The sequence below is a fragment of the Urocitellus parryii genome, chromosome 4, assembly GCF_045843805.1.
Source record: "Urocitellus parryii isolate mUroPar1 chromosome 4, mUroPar1.hap1, whole genome shotgun sequence".
In the NCBI taxonomy this organism is placed as follows: Eukaryota; Metazoa; Chordata; class Mammalia; order Rodentia; family Sciuridae; genus Urocitellus; species Urocitellus parryii.
Window position 1 is genome coordinate 173,981,359 of NC_135534.1, and position 15,466 is coordinate 173,996,824.

Genomic DNA, 15,466 nt, shown 5'->3' on the forward strand with positions numbered 1-15,466 from the left:
TTTTTCTTTTTTATATATAATACCTTTATATTATTTTTATGTGGTGCTGAGGATCGAACCAAGTGCTTCACAAGTGCGAGGTGAGCACTCTCCCTCTAAGCCACAACCCCAGCCCAACCCTTCGATTTTTCCAGTTAAAAAAAGCAAGGTCTGAAGGGGTAAATGACTTGCAAAGCCATCTACAGTGAATGAGTTAAAGACAGAGCCAAAACCAAGTTCTTAATCCCCAATCCAGTTTCCACTGGATTCCATCTTACAGATCTGCAGTTTAGTTACAGGGTAGTGTTTCAAACTTAGAATTCTAAGAGGGTAGTAAGAACATAGCTACTATAACCTGGCTTTTTCAATCCTTTTATTAAAGTCACCAATGATCTATGAGAATAATGAGCAAGGAAACTGAATACTGAATCAGCAATGAGAATGAATTAGGTTATGAGCTAACAACGAAACAGTCTTGGTAATGCAATTCTATCATGGACACTTCTTGAATGGATAAGATAGGTGCCAAATGCACTGCTACATGCATTGAAGTAGACCACAGAGCCTCTCTATAGAAGAATAAAAACATAAAGGGGAATCCGACCTATATGTGATGAATTAAATTCAACGGAACAAACATTTCCTGAAAATAGCCTTCGTGTAAAACACGTGAAAAAGCTTGCCTTACCTCAAAGATTTCAAAAAATTTATGAGAGGAGGACACTGGGATTAACGAAGTACACAAATAACCTAAAGCCAAATGAACCGAACCAAAGAAGGGTTCCCTCCTGGGTATGGGTTCAAAGGCAGGAGGAATGTGCAACTCAGAAAGACGTCATGAGAGAGGTGGTGTTCAAGATCATTGCTAAAAAAAAAAAAAAAAAAAAAAAAAAGTAGAAATATGGGGATGAAAGGAAGAGTGGGTAAACGTTCAGAAGAACCAGGAGGAACCAACTCCCAGTTCCCTCATAAATGCCAGCGGCCGTCAGGCGCACCCTCTCCACAGGGCAGGCGCCACGGCTCCCGACAAGCCTCTCCTCCCCGATTCCCCAATTCTCTCACCTTGGGGGGCTTCCTGACGCCTGGTCAGTCAGCCCTATCTCAGGACAGGAGAAAAGGATGCCGTCTTGTGAGAACTCCAAGGCTAGCGACCTGAGCGTCTGGTCACCCGCCAACCTCCAGAAGCAGCCAGGCCGCATCCCCATGGCAACGCCGCCAAACGCCAGTTCGAACGCCCGCGCTGACACCGGCTTACCCGCAGGCCCGCACGGCCCACCAATGGGCAGTCAGGGAACCCGTTGTCGCTCACTGCCTTCTCCTCTAAAAAACCAATCGGAAACCTGAGAAAACAGCGGGCCTAATGCCCAATTTCTGTCCTTTGACCAATCAGCCCGCCTGCACATAGATCTCGCGACATTTCCAGTGAGACCCGCCTTAAAGGTGGACCACAGCTCCTTTTACCCAATACTGAAGGGCTACGGAACTACGATGGAGCTGTCTTGATTGGCCGGTGTACTTCCGGCCTCCGTTGAAGACCCACTTCCTGCCTCTCTTTTGCTTCGGGTGAGTAACCCTGAGGGTTTAGTTCTCCATAGTGAAACTGGGTCTTGGAGCGATGGGTATCAGCCTCTGAGTAACCTCATGTCGCTGCCGGGTCAAAAGGATCACGGCCTTCTTCGAGCTGGCGGGCGTAGGGAGGCCAGACCTCAACCGCTCGCAGGGCCTCAGTTTACCTGTTTGCACCGGTGGAAGGGAGGACTAGTTGCCTGTGAGCCTTTTTTGCCAGCATGCAAAAAAGGGGTACATGATCGGAATCTCAAAGACAGGCGAGGTCCGGGTTTTCCTTCCAGTACCAGGACTCAATTTCACTTTGTTGTCATCCGTTAAACCTCCCCTGCTTTCAAATGAGATTTTATATTGTAATTGCTTCGCTTTATGAATGAATAATATCGTGGTCATGTAAAGCAGAAGTGGAGAAAGTCAGTCAAGCCGGAGTAGTGGTGCACGAGTGTAATCCAGCCATTCTGGGCTGAGGTAGTAGGATGTAAGTTCAGGAGCAATTTAGGAGACCCTGACTGAAAATGAAAAAAGAAAAATTGGGAGGTGGCACTGGGGGTGTACCTCAGTGGTAAAGTGTTTGCCTAGCATGAGGGAAGCCCCAGGTTCAATTACAGTACTCCCAAAACAATAAAACAAACAAAAAATAAGAGAGTTCCACTACCTTAAGAAAACAAAAATAACCACGGTGGTGGTGGGGGGCGGGGGGAGTCGTGAACAGCTTAAAATAAGCTGAATGAAATCCAGATATCAATTTTTTTTTCCGAGGTGCTGGGGATTAAACCCAGGGCCTTGTTCATGCAAGGCAAGCACTCCATCAACTGAACTATATCCCCAGCCCTTCAAATATCAATTTAAAAACACTAAAATGGAAGCAGAGGTTAAGAGCTATAATTTTGGGCCGGTCCAGTGACACACACCTATAATCCCAGCTACTAGAAAGACTAAAGCAGAAGGATCACAAGTTCTAAGCCAGCCTCAGCAATTTTAGTGAGACAGTGCCTCAAAATAAAAAGGACCGGGAATATAGCTCAGTGACAGAGTTACCTGCCTAATAAGCACTCAGTCCTGGGTTGGATCTCCAGTACCACACTAAAAAGAAAACACAAGGAAAGTGCAATGATGTTGGGAGTCGGGCCTGCCTGCTTTTGAATGACTACCCAGACACATCTCTGAGCTATAGTTTCTATTTTATCAAAATATTTGGATTTCATTGAAAATGGCAATAAAGCCTCAGTGGGTTGTGGCAAAGATTAAGTGAAATAAAGAAGGTAAAGCATTTGGCACAATGCCTGGCCAGAAGTAACTATTCAAAAAATGGTAGTTGTTATCCTTCCAATAATTACAAAAAAAGATGGGAGCCCAAGTGCACCCATTTTTTTTCAATTTTACTTGAAATATCTCTTCAGTTTATCCTCTTTTTTTCCCTTCCCACAGCTTCTACCTTAACTGGACTGTTGAAGTAGGTTCATAATTGGCTAGTCTCTTTGCCTCCATTTTTTTTCAATTTTACTTGAAATATCTCTTCAGTTTATCCTCTTTTTTTCCCTTCCCACAGCCTCTACCTTAACTGGACTGTTGAAGTAGGTTCATAATTGGCTAGTCTCTTTGCCTCCAGGCTTTCCTTCTAATGTTTTTCACTTTGCTTGCTGTGAGAATATTTTTATAAAGTGTCAATCAGACCAAATTACAGCCCTGCCTAAAACCATTGAAAGACCTCATTGCCTACAGAATATAAGCTAAGCTATCAATGGAATATCTGTGTTTAAGGGTCTTTACACACACTCCTTCCTTTACCTGGAGTGCCCCTTGCCTCCACCTTTATTCTGCTGGTAAACTGGCCATCTTGAAATCCTTATGGGGTATACTTCTTGGACCTAAAGATCCTTCTTTGTTATCTTTTCATCTTATACGTTTATGATGCACAAAACACACTGACATGTCTGTCTGAATGCCTTCTACTTTAGGCTTAAACCTCTAGCAAATCTGGGTTTTGTAGTATTCAGCTTCATATCTACTCTTCAGTCCTGTCACACTGCCTGTGGCATATGACATGTTCAACAGACATTAGATGAGTGAAGGAATCCCTTCAGGCTCTAATACTGTAACTCCCTAAATTTGCTTTCTAGAATTGAACAGCAGATGGCACTAATAGGCCACTTAACAAATCTCTAGAAAAATTTTTGTCCCAACCTTGTCTGACTTTGGCCTCGTCCTAGAAGCCAATATGCTATTACAGGTGAAATCTCCTGTTTCCTCCCTCAGCCAGATAGCAAAGATCGCAAAATGACTCAGCAGTTTATTCTCTGAGAAGAAGGAAGTGGTAGATGTCCAGAAAAAGGTACAGTTGAAGGAATATTTTCTTTGTTTAAATTTATTCATGTAGTTAGGGATTTTTCTTTTTAAGAGAGAACTTTATTGATGGATGGGATATTATTATTGTCCATTCAAAAGGAGAAGAAGGAATCTGGTGAACTACAGAGAAAGCAGTTATGTGGAAAATGAGGAAAAGCTGAATAATCTTATGGGTTGCTTGTAAGCTGGCAGTTGGCCTTCCTCCCCAAAATGAGTGGCCTGGACTAATTTTTCGGATATCAGGGCCCTAAGTTAGATGTTTATATGCTTGTCCGAGGCTAACATGAAGGGTGTTCCCAGTACTTGGTTCTTTTGAATACCAAAGCTATTGGGTATGGCTTTGAACATGTGGTTTTAGGTTCCTACTTCCCAGAAAAGAGCAATAGAGGCATAGAAACCCTTTCCTGACAGGCATTTTTAGGGCTCTTAAGCTACACTTTCCCCTCCAGAGTCTTTTGGGACACCAGGACCTTTGTTTACTGCTTCACCCACCTTCAGCCTGTTTCATGGAAAAGATTACAACTAGGCATCTTAAGCAACCTCCAGATGAATAGAGATTAAAGTTCAGAAATTTTCAAAACTGGAAGTGATTTTTATAATCATTTGTATGTCCTCTGTCAGGGCTTTTTGTGCCCTAAGCCCTATTCTTTCTTGGCAAGCAGAGTATTAAAGGGGATGGGAGAAAAATACAGACTGGAGTTAGATTTATTTGGATTCAGATTTATTTACAGGGCAGCTATTTCCTTGAGCAAGTATTTAACCTTTCTTAATATCTCAGTTTCCTCTTAAAGAGATAATAATGCTTGTCTTGAAGGGTTGTCTTGGGCATTAGAAATGATAATTGTCAAAAACCTTGTACAGTAGGCACGGTGGCACATGCCTTTATGATCCCAGCAACTCGGGATGCTGAGACAGGGGGATAGGGAGTTCAAAGCCAGCTTCAGCAAAAGCAAGGTGCTAAGTGACCCAGTGAGACCCTGTCTCCAAATAAAATACAAAATAGGGTTGGGGATGTGGCTCAGTAGTTGAGTGCCCCTGAGTTCAATCCCTAATACCAAACAAACACCTTGTATAATATAGCTGACACAGTATTGATGCTTAATTGAAACACTATACAAGGGCTTTTAAGACTATGGAAAGCAAATCAGGAGGAGGATTTGGGGAGCTCTTTCTATCTAAAGTCATATTAGTGGGGCTAGAGTGTAGCTCAGTGGTAGAGTGCTTGCCTAGTGTGTACAAGGCCCAGAGTTTGATCCTCAGCACCGCTAAATGAATAAATAAAGGTATACTTCTAAGGGCTTTTGGAGTTGAACTATGCTTACAAGAGCACTCTGATTAATTTGATGGAAACATTGGAACACATCAGCTTAGCCATTTATTTGTAAATTCTTTTTTGGCACCTAGGTTTCAAACCTCCTAGGCTGTGAGTGAATTGCATATATAGATCAAGCCAAGAGCACTTTTCCTTAGCTTCTGGAACCTTCTGATGACATTGAGGGATTTTTTTTTTTTTTTTTCAGATTTTTTTCTAACCACCTCAGGCGTTCTGCCACTTTTCTGAAGTGTGAATTGCCTGCTGTCAGCCTGGAGTTCTCACCTCTGCAATCCGGGCTGCAGGCATATTTGCATATTGGATGCTATGTTCTTTAACCCCCTGAGGTTTGAATGGGCTTGGAGTCTGTGTGTGAAAGCTGGCTCCTTTCAAACCCCTGGACAGTTTCAGTTCTCTGGTCTCCAGAAAAACAGAAAACCCCAACAATAGCGCCATTGACTTTTATGTAAATGGTACTCTTCTGGAAGACACTGGGCTATTTCCCAGGGCCCCAGAACATACTCAAACATTTGTTTGAGTGGGAGGTGGGGAGAAAGTTCTGTTGAGTCACTGAACATCTGTTGAGATCTGCTATGCTGAGTCCCAGTGAAACAGAGCTCAGCCTGTCTCTTCCTTGCCAGAGGAAGATTTGCCAACATAGATTTACCATACTAGGTGTGTATGCTTATGATTGCTTTGTACTGTGTCACTTTAGCTAAATAGGAACTACAGGAGTCCTTTCCTGTTTGGTTCCAGGTCAGTATTGAACACAAAATTTTGTGCAAGATTTGGAAAACTGAGAGGCTGAGGAAGGAGGATCATAATTTGAAGTCTAACCTGTGTAACTTACCAAGACCCTGTCTCAATTAAAAAAAATAAATAAAGGGGCTGGGGATGTGGCTCAGCCGTAGAGTGCTCACCTAGCATGCGCGGGGCCCCGTGTTCAATCCTCAGCACCACATAAAAATAAAAAATAAAGATATTGTGTCCACCTACAACTAAAAAATAAATATTTTTTAAAAATAAACATAAAAAGGACTAGGGATGTAGCTCAGTGGTAGAGCACCCTTGGATTTGATCCTTAGTACTGGAGGTGGGGGTTACATTTAGAATACCATGAGAGAAGGATATTAAAGATGTGGAATAGGGAAAGGTCCCAAATCTGTGAAGATTTGGAAAGCTGAAGTGAAGTAGCAATCAGTACACTAAAGGACATATCTGGGTATCAGGCACAGGGGCTGTGCATACACTTTAACACTGATCTGCGGGTTCACCTTGCTGGCAAAAGACATATCCAAGCCTGCAGCTTTCTCAGCACCTATGGAATGTCCCCCTTCATCTCCTCTGAATCCTGGGTCACATGTACATTCAGCTTTGAAGCAAGGGGGTCCAACTTCTGCAGGTCATCTGTGTCACTGAACTTAGAGACAGTAACAAGTTTCAGTTTGTCTTGATGAATTCCAGTTGTCCTCATGGATCAAAATTTGTTTTCACAAATTCCAGTTTGTCCTTTCTTCTCTACTTAACATCATCTTTCTTCCCAACTGTTGGTATCACCTATAGAGACTTCAGGCCCACAACAGATGCAAGTTAAGTAGTTGCATGGATTTCTCTACCAGTTTCCAAAATTGTTACAAGGAATAATTCTTATAATAAATTCTTAATTTTCCGTTACTCATAGCTCTGCTTCTCTGACTGAACTCTATAGTAAAAGTTTGTCGAGTAATTAGAAACCAGAAGGCTTCACAGGTAAAGGTAACATTTGAGCTGCTTCAGAAGGGGTAAGTAGGAGTTTGTATGTACGGCCTGTGTGGGGATGGAGAAATTCCAGCAAACATCTGACTTGAGCCAAGTAATTGAAAAGGGCAGTGAGGAATTCTCCCTTTGGAAGGATTGTACTCTCTTGTGTGTCCAAAGCATAGATGAAGAGTAAACATCTGATCCAAGGTCTTTGGGTCCCATTTAGATGAACACTTGGCCAGTCTGCTTCTTAGTTGTGATCACCCCTATATACTGGTATCCACCAAGATACATCGTGCTAGGCTGTACCTTGTTGCTACCCTAAGATTCTCCCCTACCTCCACTACTTAGCACATAGGAAAATATTGGCCTGCTTCCACATGGCCACTCACGGCCTATTTATTTTGTCTCCCATGCAGGCATATTTATGTTATGTTATCATATTGTACTGCAGGTGGTAGTGGTATGGAGAAGTATTATGGGGCTTTCTGTCCCAGGCAAGGTACTGCACCCTCTAGTCTTGTTCCCTAAACTTATCTATGGGCTCCAACATTCATTTTGTGGGATTGTACCTAAGGCAACAGTTAGGTATGTTACATATCTCACTTTCTAATACTCTGAGTATCTATAGGAGAGGCATTGGATCAGTCAGCTGTTTCACCCTCATCTATGAACCAGTAATTTGTTTGTTTTTTTTTTTAAGAGTGAGAGAGAGTTAAAAAGAGGGAGAGAGAGAGAGAGAACTTTAATATTTATTTTTCAATATTTGGCGGGCACAGCATCTTTGTCTGTATGTGGTGCTGAGGATCGAACCCGGGCCGCACGCATGCCAGGCGAGCGCGCTACCACTTGAGCCACATCCCCAGCCCCATGAACCAGTAATTTGAAATCTTTTTTCATCTGTTCTGAAGTAACAGTAACTTCCAGCTTCTGGAGAGGGAAAGTTCTCAACATAAATAAGGAGTCCAGAAAAATAGAACACAATGTTTAACAAAAGCCTATTGCCACTTAACATATGAATTTTTAACTCAAAAGATTTCATTATTCATACTATTCTGAATCATACTATTTTTACTTAATATGTCTGAATTTCTTTTCTCATAAGCAGCACATTTGGTTCTAACACATTTTAAGAAATGCCTTCACAATATTCTATCTTATAAATATACTTTATTTCATGATCCCTATATTGGTGTATATTTGTTTCTGCCTTTCTTTTTGATACTGCAGATAAGTTGGGAGTATGTACCCTTCCTTGTCTATACATCTTAAATATGTATTTCTGTGAGAGCACCTAAAAATGGCATTGCTAGGTCTAAGGAAATGTGTATTTTATATATATATATATAAATGTATGTATATGTGTGTATATATAATATTTTTTGTTGTAGATGGACCCAATAACTTTATTTTTTTATGTGGTGCTGAGAAGTGAACCCAGTGCCTCACATGTGTTAGGCAAGTACTCTACCGCTGACCCACAATCTTAGCCCTGTATTTATATTTTGACTGTTATTCTAAAACGACCCTACTAAAGATACATGCCAATTTATTCTTCCTTCAAAAGCATGTGATAATAGCTAGGGGTGGTGGTGCATGCCTGTAATCCCAGGGACTTGGGAGGCTGAGACAGGAGAATCACAAGTTTAAGGCCAACCTCAGCAATTTAGCAAGGCCCTAAGCAACTTAGCAAGACCTTGTCTCAAAATATAGTAAGGAGCTGGGTGTAGTGGTGCATGCCTGTAATCCCAGCAGCTCTGGAGGCTGAGACAGAAGGATCACAAGTTCAAAACCAGCCTCAGCAAAAGTTAGGTGCTAAGCACCTCAGTGAGACCCTGTTCTCTAAATAAAGTACAAAATAGGACTAGGGATGTGGCTCAGTGGTCGAGTACCCTTGAATATAATAAGGGCTGTGGATGTGGTTCCACAATAAAGGGCCCTGGGTTTAATCAACTGGTACAAAAAAAAAAAAAAAAAAAAGCATATGAAAACATAGACGATTTCAAAATCCCCTTTGACTTTTTTTTCCTATCCTTAAAAACCCTTTGGGGAGGGGCAGAGATTTAGCTAAGTGGTCGAACACTTGCCTAGTGTGCCAAAAGACCTGGGTTAAATTCCTGGCACTAAGAGGAGAAAGCTTTGGAAAGGTGTATTGTGGTTCTTTGGTAAGAAACTGATCTTTCCTAAGATAACATTACCATCTATTAGCAATCCTAAGGATTGCCCTAGAACAGGTTTCAGTTTGGATCTGATTTTTAGTATGCCTTTGACAGCCTCTTAATTGAGCACCAAAAAGAGGGCCAAGAATAGCCACTCCTACTCCATAAGCCCTCCCTGAGCACCAGCTCCTTCTCCCACCCTGTTGACATGAAATGAGCCTTATCCATCTTAGGCCACTCTCCCAGACCTTCACTGCATTTGAGACATGTAGCTTTCTTTCAGATCTGCCATCCCACCTTGAGATTTATTCTTGTTGTTCCCTCCCCCTGGAACACACTCTCTCTCCTCTTTCCCTCTGTTGATTTATCTTTGATTCATCCTTTGCTCCTCAAACCTCCCTTTCAGGGAGCCTTCCATGATCTTTCATACAAGGTCAGGTTACCCATTATTCATTATTCCTTTGTAGTATGTACATTATTGGCAGGTTTTTAAAATTAGCTTATTTGATTAAATTCTGCCTCTCCCATGTGATGATTAATTATCTAAGGACAAAGGCAGTTTATAGGTGCCTAGTGTAGTTGAGTCTCAGTATCCAAGGGTTCCATATCCACAGATACAAACAACCACAATCAAAAATATTTTTTTCAAAATTGTGTCTCTTGAACACAGACTCTTTTTCTTGTTGTTATTTATTAAATTTTTTTTAGTTGTTGATTGACCTTTATTTATTTACTTATATGTGGTACTGAGAATCAAACCCAGTGCCTCACACATGCTAGGCAAACACTCTACCACTGAGCTACAACCCCAGCCCTTTCTTGTCATTATTAACTAAACAATTAAATATAACAATAATTTACCTAGCATTTATACTGTATTTGATATTATAAGTAATCTAGAGATGATCTAAAGTATTCGAAGGGACCTGAATGCACTTGCCTAGCATGCTGGAGGCTCTGGATTTAATCCCTAACACCATAAAGTAAAAATTAATTAACTAAATACATTTTAAAAATAAAATATGCAGAGGATATTCACAGGTTATATGCAAATACCAGGCCATTTTATATAAGGAACTTGAACATTTGTGGAGTTTGGTATTCCTGGGGGTCCTGGAACCAACCTCCCTTCAATACCAGGGGATGACTGTACATAGTTGGTGCTCAGTATAGGTTAAGTGAATGAGTAACAAATTTTTTTTTAGCAGGGTCTTATATAAAAGATCTTCAGCTGGGCCCGGTGGCACACGCCTGTAATCCCAGTGGCTTAGGAGGCGGAGGCAGGATGAACGGGAGTTCAAAGCCAACCTTAGCAATAAGTAAAGTGCTAAGCAACTCAGTGAGACTCTGTCTCTAAATAAAATACAAACTAGGACTGGGGTGTGGCTCAGTGATCAAGTGCCCTTGAGTTCAGTCCCTGATACCGACCCTCCAACAACAACAAAAAAAGATCTTCATTATTTTTTGTTATTTTGATTACATGTGTCCTCTCAGATCATGAATTTTCTATTCACTTGTACAGATCTTTTTACTTTTCTCCCTTTCTTTCTTTTTTGTTGTTATTTTTTTACTTTTTTTTTTTTTTTTGGTACTGGGGATTGAACTCAGCAGCTGGGGATATAGCTCAGTTGGTAGAATGCTTGCCTTACATGCGCAAGGCCTTGGGTTCTAATCCCCAGCACCACAAAAAAAAAAAAAAAGAAAGAAAGAAAGAAAAAATAACAAGAAGTTTTTTTCGTACACCAAGCTACCTGTTTTAGGTGACCCCTCTGAGTCATCAGACTATACTTTTGGGGTCCCTGTGTTGCAGGGGCTCAGAATATATGTGAAGGAAATGGGATTGTGGGTTTGATGATACTTGCATCTTTCACATTCCCATTCTCTCTCTTGTTTCAGTGGGTTTACTAAGAATCTTTAGACTCACGAATACACACAAGTCTTATATTTTATAGGGAGACCTAGAAGAGGTCTAGTAGAGGCTACATTGATTTAGGATAGTTGCCAGATCCTGCAGTTAACACACAAAGGTCTGTCCCTAAATTCTGAATTTCCATCATTGGCCCTTGGCATGCTGCCTTCTCTAGGTTATAAGATCACTTGTTAGTGTGTTACTCTCCAGCACCACAGTGCCACCTTCAAGTTTGGATCTTCCTGTTTTGTGTAACTTCCAAATGTCCTATATTTTCTTCATTAAGTTCTTAGATAGACCATGGCCCTGAGAGCATGTGGCTTGATCATCTTCCGAAGACGCCTTATTCCCAAGGTGGACAACGATTCAATTGAATTTCTACTGCTGCAGGCATCAAATGGCATTCATCACTGGACTCCTCCCAAAGGTGTGAAGCCAGAGGGGCTGGCTTTTAGGGAAATGCCAAGTGTTGCTCTTGTTTCCCAGTGACTGTACAGCAGGAACTGGTGGGATAGGCAGAAGGCCTTGATCCTTTCTATGTACAAGGTCTGCAGGCCAAAGCAAAGCTGAAAATAGAATTCTGTGGTTGCATTCCAGGGCAGAAGCAGCATCTGGTGTTTTTGTATCATTCACCAGATCTCCAGCTTCTGTGGTGAATGATGGTGTAGGAGAAAACCATCATCGGACTGGGAATTGTGGGTGTTGGGAGTTGAGTCATGACTGGGCTATGTGCCCACCTCTCTAGGCTTTTGAATTTTTCATCTGTCAAAGAAGGAAGGGGTTGACCAGAAAATCCCAAGTTTTCTTTTAGCCCTGTATTGGATTTCATTTGATCAGGTTCCTTTGACTATTTGTTCAGTGTCCCATTCACTAGGTTTTTCTTTTGAACTAAACATCCAGAGTGTTTTTTAATCTAGCTATGTTTTGAGTTAGAAGCACAGAGAAGGTGGGTTCCCTGATCATGCATTCATCTGCAGTCTCTGACAGAAGTGGAAGAGTAAGGGAAACAGAGAGCCCTTCTTAAAGCAGGAGGTTTTGAAGATCGGAGACCTTGGGATTGCAGTTTGATCAACCACCTATGCCCTGGGTCCATCATTCAGCACCCAGGGTAGAGTAGTCAGTTCTCTAGCAGGCTGAACAGTGAAGACTAGTGGTCTGGGGTCTTCAGCCAAGCCAAGATCTGTTTGTAAGCTGGCTGTATTTCATCCACTAGCATTCCTGATCTCACTTCTAAGAGTAAGAGAGATTTTCTCAGATGATCCCGAAAAATAAGCCATTCTGTGTAAGGAGAAAGAGGGGAAAGAAGCCATTGGAATGGTCCAAGTGGGCAGGAACAGACTTGTTTTGGCCCCTATGGGGATGAGAAGCCCTGAGTGAATGGCTCCCAGACAAGATATCAGGGAGTGAGATGGGGAGGGGTAGACAGGGATCTAGGGTTGGAAGAAAACAAGGAAATGATAACAGAAAATAAAATTTTTGCACATTTGTGTTGTACTGGGAAGAAAAAGGTGGAAAAAAGAAGTGTCATAAATACTATGAATAGGAATATTCACACTTCTCTTTTAATCACCTAGTCACACTGCATGATCCCCTCATTAAAGGATGTCCGCAGCTCTCCTAATCATTTCCTGCCTGGACTTGGGGAGAAGTTACCCTGTTATCATTAAATATCATTGAATTCTGGAAGGAATGTGCTCAGAAACTCACACACACTTGAGGGGAGACAGGAAATCCTAAATAAGTGTCACTAATCAGCATCCTTCCATTTTACTCCCTCAGTATATTAGCTATCTGTCTTTATGTACACTATAGGAGATGCTATGCAGAGAAAATGTCCCACAGCCATAAGCTAAAAAGGGTTCTTCAAGTGCCAAGTTCCTGATTTTCTGTGCAGCAGCAACTGACTGTGAGCATTGTATGTGGACCCCTGGGAAAGGGAAGTACAAGGGTATAACTCCAAACCAAGAGGGTAACAACTAAAGAGTTTCTGCTTCCCCTGAGCTCCAGGAGGCTCCTCGGCAACTTGCCACAACCATGAGTAGACAGGTTACCAGAATACTCCCTGATATTTCTGGGCCCCTCAGGGCAAGCTGAGAATTTGTGGAAAAAGCCTAGGCATAAAGCTGAGGGCCACTCTGGTCTGCAGAGCCTCAAATTCTCCTACAACAGTTTCTTGGCAGCTGTCTTCTTGAATTTCAGACTTGCCAACAAATTTTCTTAGAACTGGCTCTCAACTTGTGCTTAGTCTAAGTTCCCATCAGGACTTTCCCTATGAAACCGAAATCTGGCCTTGTTCAGTAAGAAAGATGAAAACAATTTGGAAAAAAGCTTTAATGGCTACTTGGAAACAGCTGTTGGTGTAGCATTACAGGGTTTTGAGTCGGTCTGTTGGCCCTGGAACTTAAGGGTCCAACTATAGATAGTGTTATGTCCTCATTGGATTGTAGGTGAAGTATCACCCTGCCAAAAAGGGACTGCTCCTCAGAAATTGCTTAAAGGTCTCTAAGGGAAAAGTCTCTAAAAGCACAGGAAATAGAAAGCTGAGAAGGACTGTCTTGCTTACCATCCAGAAGCAGTATTCTAAGCCTGATTTGCCAAACATAGTTTGTTTTGCTCTCTTCAGAGAAAATGGAGTGGGAAGGAAGAATTCCTTAGATCTCAAGAACCAGGCACTACCTACCTTGTACTCCTTCCCAGGCATATCAGGATATTACCAATCATTTTTTAAAAATATTTTTTAGTTGTCAATGGACCTTTATTTTAGTTATTTATACATGGTGCTGAGAATCGAACCCAGTGCCTCATGCATGCTAGGCAAGCACTCTACCACTAGGCTACAACCCCAGCCCAGGATATTTCCAATCTTTAGACTTCTTTTAGCCCAGAAACTCCTAGAAAAGTCACCTAATACCCTATCTTCAAGACATCAAGCCTGGAAAAATCTATCTTTAGGTACTACTGAAAATTCCCTCCTCCTTTTCTCTTAACCAGGCCATGTGGACCCAGGAGAGAATGACTTGGAGACAGCCCTAAGGGAGACTCGGGAGGAAGCAGGAATAGAAGCTCACCAGCTGACCATCATTGAGGGGTTCAGAAAGGAGCTCAATTATGTTGCGTGGCAGAAGCCTAAAACAGTCATTTACTGGCTGGCAGAAGTGAAGGACTACGATGTGGAGATCCGCCTCTCCAATGAACACCAAGCCTACCGCTGGCTGGGGCTGGATGAGGCCTGCCAGTTGGCTGAGTTCAAGGAGATGAAGGCAGCACTCCAAGAAGGACACCATTTTCTTTGCTCCACAGCGGCCTAAGCTGACCAGAGCAGTCATTTGCTTCCAAAGGATTCTTGAGGGCTGTTGGAAATTAACCCTGCCCTTTGGTCCAAGGAAAGATATGCCGGTCTTTGGCTTGTTACAGACAAGAGCAGAAAGGTTACTGAAGTCAGTTTAGGATTGTCAAATGAGAACAGTAAGAAAATTAGCTGAGTGAAAAGACAAAGTAGTAAAAAAAAAAAAAAAAAAAAAAAACCACAACAGTAAGTGCATTCTTTTACTTTATAAATAAACCTCAAGTAGCTTATCTGTCCTTCTAACCTATGTGTTTATTTCTTGGATTCTTGGCATTGGTGAGGAGAAGAAAGCTAAAGTGAATCAGAGCTCTGACCTTAACCAGAAGAAATCCCATGACCATACACTCTACCCTAGAAAAGCTAAGGGCCAGGGAATCAGAATGGGAGAGACCCAGCACTGCTAGGGTGGCTCTTCTACCTCTGACTAGGCATCCCACCCCTGCCAATGTTCCTGGGTCTGTGCTGTAGTCAGGATTTCTAAGCAAGTAAGACTTGGAGCACAGAAATTTAGTTTGTTCTGTTCACTGGTGTGTCTCCACCACCACGACCATACACACTCATGCTGACAGCACTGCACACATATCTTATATGTACTCAGTAAATATAATTAGATACCCAAGGAACTTTGGCTCCCCGCAACAGAGAGGGACAGGCAACCCTGTAATACAGGCCCATGACACACTCTGACCTCCCAATCCACTCTTGCCTTGCCAGGTAATGAGCCTTGTCAACATGACGTAGGGTCACCAAGAATGAGGCAATCCCAGTCTAAGGTTCTGCTTGGCTTCCCAGCAGCCATATCATTACACCTGTGCATCCCTCTCCTGCAGCTGCCTTTCCCACCCCCAACTACTCCCTTTCCCCATAACTCCAGTGTAAGACCCAGAGGTGCAAGAGTTGGGTCTCAGCCTTCTTTTCCCTTGCTACTAGGGCTCAAAGAATGAAGGGGCAGGTGTTAGATCTTATAGCTCTTCCAGAAGCTGTTAGCAGCTGGGTTCATGTGGATTTTATTACAGCATTGTTGTCCAATGTAGTGTAGAAGACTAGAAGGGAAGGGGCATTGGCAAAGGTCAACCTGGATTACCAGAGTCAAGAACAGTCACCCCAAA

The 15,466-nt window shown here is 42.3% G+C and overlaps 1 protein-coding gene across 4 annotated transcripts; it reads left to right on the forward strand.

The window, feature by feature from the left end:
* The first annotated feature begins 1,453 nt into the window (after positions 1-1,453).
* Nudt2 (nudix hydrolase 2) lies at positions 1,454-14,535 on the forward strand. 4 transcript variants are annotated; one of them, XM_026387949.2, is made up of 4 exons: positions 3,745-3,877; positions 6,885-6,984; positions 11,298-11,438; positions 14,003-14,535. In XM_026387949.2, exons 3-4 carry the CDS (start codon positions 11,312-11,314, stop codon positions 14,317-14,319), a joined length of 444 nt encoding a protein of 147 aa, XP_026243734.1. In that variant the 5' UTR covers positions 3,745-3,877; positions 6,885-6,984; positions 11,298-11,311; the 3' UTR covers positions 14,320-14,535. The 4 variants fall into 4 exon arrangements, with proteins under 4 accessions (XP_026243732.1, XP_026243734.1, XP_026243731.1 ...); XM_026387947.2 differs by lacking the exons at positions 3,745-3,877; positions 6,885-6,984 and adding an exon at positions 1,454-1,542; XM_026387946.2 differs by lacking the exon at positions 6,885-6,984.
* The last annotated feature ends 931 nt before the right edge of the window (positions 14,536-15,466 follow it).

Coding starts and splice junctions, on each gene's coding strand:
- Nudt2 (XM_026387947.2), top strand. CDS start 11,312: ATGGCCCTGAGAGCATGTGGCTTGATCATCTTCCGAAGACGCCTTATT. Junction 11,439..14,002: donor TCACTGGACTCCTCCCAAAG/GTGTGAAGCCAG, acceptor TCTCTTAACCAG/GCCATGTGGACCCAGGAGAG.